Genomic DNA, 2,460 nt, shown 5'->3' on the forward strand with positions numbered 1-2,460 from the left:
TATGTGTGCTAGAATTCGTTTTTCCGTTTCTTGACTGGGCTTTAAATACATTATGTAGATCTTTTCTCCCCTGCGTCTTATTCGTTTAAGCGCTGCGGCGGAGATTTCCTTAATTTCGATTGGTTCGGAGGTTTCGGTATTTTGTTCCGAGGGATCCTTTTGGGAAGCGCGCGTACTGTTCGGTCCGTTTTGAACGCTCGGTCCTCTGGAGCTCTAGTACTTATAGCTCTGGCTTTTCTAGTTCTGGCTGCTTTAGCTCTGACTCTTAAGCTCTGGCTTTTCCTTCCTCTAGCTCTCTGGGCTCTCGCTTGCGTGGCTCTCGGTTTTCCGCTGGGCTTCTATAAGGTGTCGGTTATAATCTTCGTCTGGGAACGTAATTTCTCCTGTTCTCTATCGAATATAAGGTTTATGTGTCCTTAACTATAGTATTCCTAAGATTATATTATAGGAGGCGATGGTTGTAACATCTAGGTTGATTTTCTCCTTGTGTGGTCTAATAGTAAGGGTTGATTGGTTGGTTTTAATTCGTACCTATCCTTTTCCGTATGTGGAGGGTATTCCGTTAACTGTGTTAAGCGCGTAGGGTTCGTCCTTAGCTTGGTGTAGCAGGCGATTTTTGATGACGAAAGCGGGACTGATAAAGTTACCGCTTGCTCCGCTGTCTATTATAATCCTAGCGCTTTTCCTATTGATTTTGGCGATAATTATAAGGTGTTTCCAAAGGTTCGTTCCGGTAGGTATGGTTCCGTTCGCTATTCTGATTACCTGGTTTAGGGACCTAGACTCCGGCCCCTGCAAGGGTCCCGTGTATTGCTATATAGGGCCGTCTAGTTTTTTGACTGTCCTTTGTTAGATCCTTGGTCGCTTGAGCCCGGCGTATCTTCGTAGAGTTCGCCGTTATCGCTGTTGACTAGTAGATCGTCTTCTGGGAATTCCTCTATAATTCTTTAGAGTTCTTCCTTGGTGGGGGTTTCCTACTTATTCGCGTTACGGACTTGCTTGGCCGTTTGCTTCTTAGGCTTGCGTGGGAACCATCCTGTAACTAGTTTCTTATTTTGATGGATCCGGCAATTATCGTCGTAATATGTAGTCTAACTAAGCGTTCTATGCTTAGGTTCTTTTCGGGCTGCTACTGACGTAGTTTGATTGGTGGCAGCGGCTTCTTTCCCTTTGTCCTTGTTTCGCGGATTCTGCGGGCAGCTATGCCCGGGCTCCTATTTGTTACTATAGTGGATATAGAGGTTCTTATTGAACCTTTCCTTTTATTGATCGGTCTACTTGCTGTAGGTTTTGCGGTTGTTCTTTCCTTTTTTGCCTTTATCCTTGTTGTCCCGGGATGAGCTGTCTAATTCTATGGCGTTACCTCCTTCTTAGGTGTGTCTTGGCCTTATGGATCGAGATGTGTTGGCTTGCTTATCCTAGCCGCGCTGTAAGCGGCGGCGGTCTAATATGGTAGCGAGTTAAATTATTTCCGCAAGATTATCGGGTTCCTCGTGGTAGGTTATTGCTTCCTGAATTTCGTCCTTTAATCCTTGGGCGTAGAACGTCCTGAGCGTGTAGTCGGTGTAATGTCCGGCTACGTATGCCGCGTTTTGGAAGTCTGTAGTGTAATCTAATACTGACTTCTTCTGTTTTAGGGTTTAAAGCGTTCTTATGGCCTTGCGGGTTTCGTCGATGTCCGTAAAAGCCTCTTTAAGGTACTTGACGAAAGTTCGGTAGTCGTTAAAGACTTCCTGGGTTCGATCGGTCTATTCCTATTGCTGTTTTTCCTAACGTTCTCTTTTTATTGGACGGAACTATTTTTCCGCTGCGCCGCGTAGGTAAGTGCTGGCGTATAGGACTTTTTCTTCGTCGTCGGCGAATTGTCCGCGCGAGAAGTGGAGGTAGTTATCTAATTGAGTAAGGAAGTTCTGGGTCTTGTGCCGGTCTCTATAGTAGAGATTAGGCTTTGGAACCTTAGTATGGGATGTAGCTGGTATAGCTGGGAGTGATGTAGCGGTGGGTACGGCCGTAGGTTGAATCGATTGAGCTTCCTGTGGTAGGGCTGCTGGGGCTGTGTTTTCCTGCGCTGGCGGACCCGTCTGTGGAACTTGCCCTTGGTTGATGCGGGCTCGAAGGCGTGTATTCTCCTGTATCTGATCGTTTAGTTGTGACTGGAGGTTGGCTATTTGTCCCTGTATGCCTTGTATTATGGTAAAGATATCGTCTAGGGTCGTAGGGTTCCCCTGCTACTGTTGCTCCTGGGGGATACTGCTGCCGTCGTTTATGTCGACTGTTGATATCTTATCCTGTCTAAGTTAGATAGGACGGGGTGATACTTTACTGATTGATCTTGACTTCGGTCTTGAGTCTTCCTTCCTTCTTGTAAGGATGGTGGTTAAAGTGTAACGAGGCCTCTTTAGCCTAGGCGTTGGAATTGCCTAGCGGGTGAGTAGGTTCGAAGGGTTTACCTTGAAGGAT

General features: G+C 46.4%; 1 protein-coding gene across 1 annotated transcript; it reads left to right on the forward strand.

Moving 5' to 3' along the window:
• Positions 1-1,568: 1,568 nt before the first annotated feature.
• K452DRAFT_301159 (uncharacterized protein) lies at positions 1,569-1,820 on the forward strand (the record flags this gene model as incomplete). The annotated part of the gene is made up of 2 exons (XM_033542413.1): positions 1,569-1,580; positions 1,638-1,820. 2 exons carry the CDS (start codon positions 1,569-1,571, stop codon positions 1,818-1,820), a joined length of 195 nt encoding a protein of 64 aa, XP_033393900.1.
• Between the last annotated feature and the right edge of the window lie 640 nt (positions 1,821-2,460).

Source organism: Aplosporella prunicola (assembly GCF_010093885.1).
Source record: "Aplosporella prunicola CBS 121167 unplaced genomic scaffold K452scaffold_24, whole genome shotgun sequence".
NCBI classification, from domain to species: domain Eukaryota; kingdom Fungi; phylum Ascomycota; class Dothideomycetes; order Botryosphaeriales; family Aplosporellaceae; genus Aplosporella; species Aplosporella prunicola.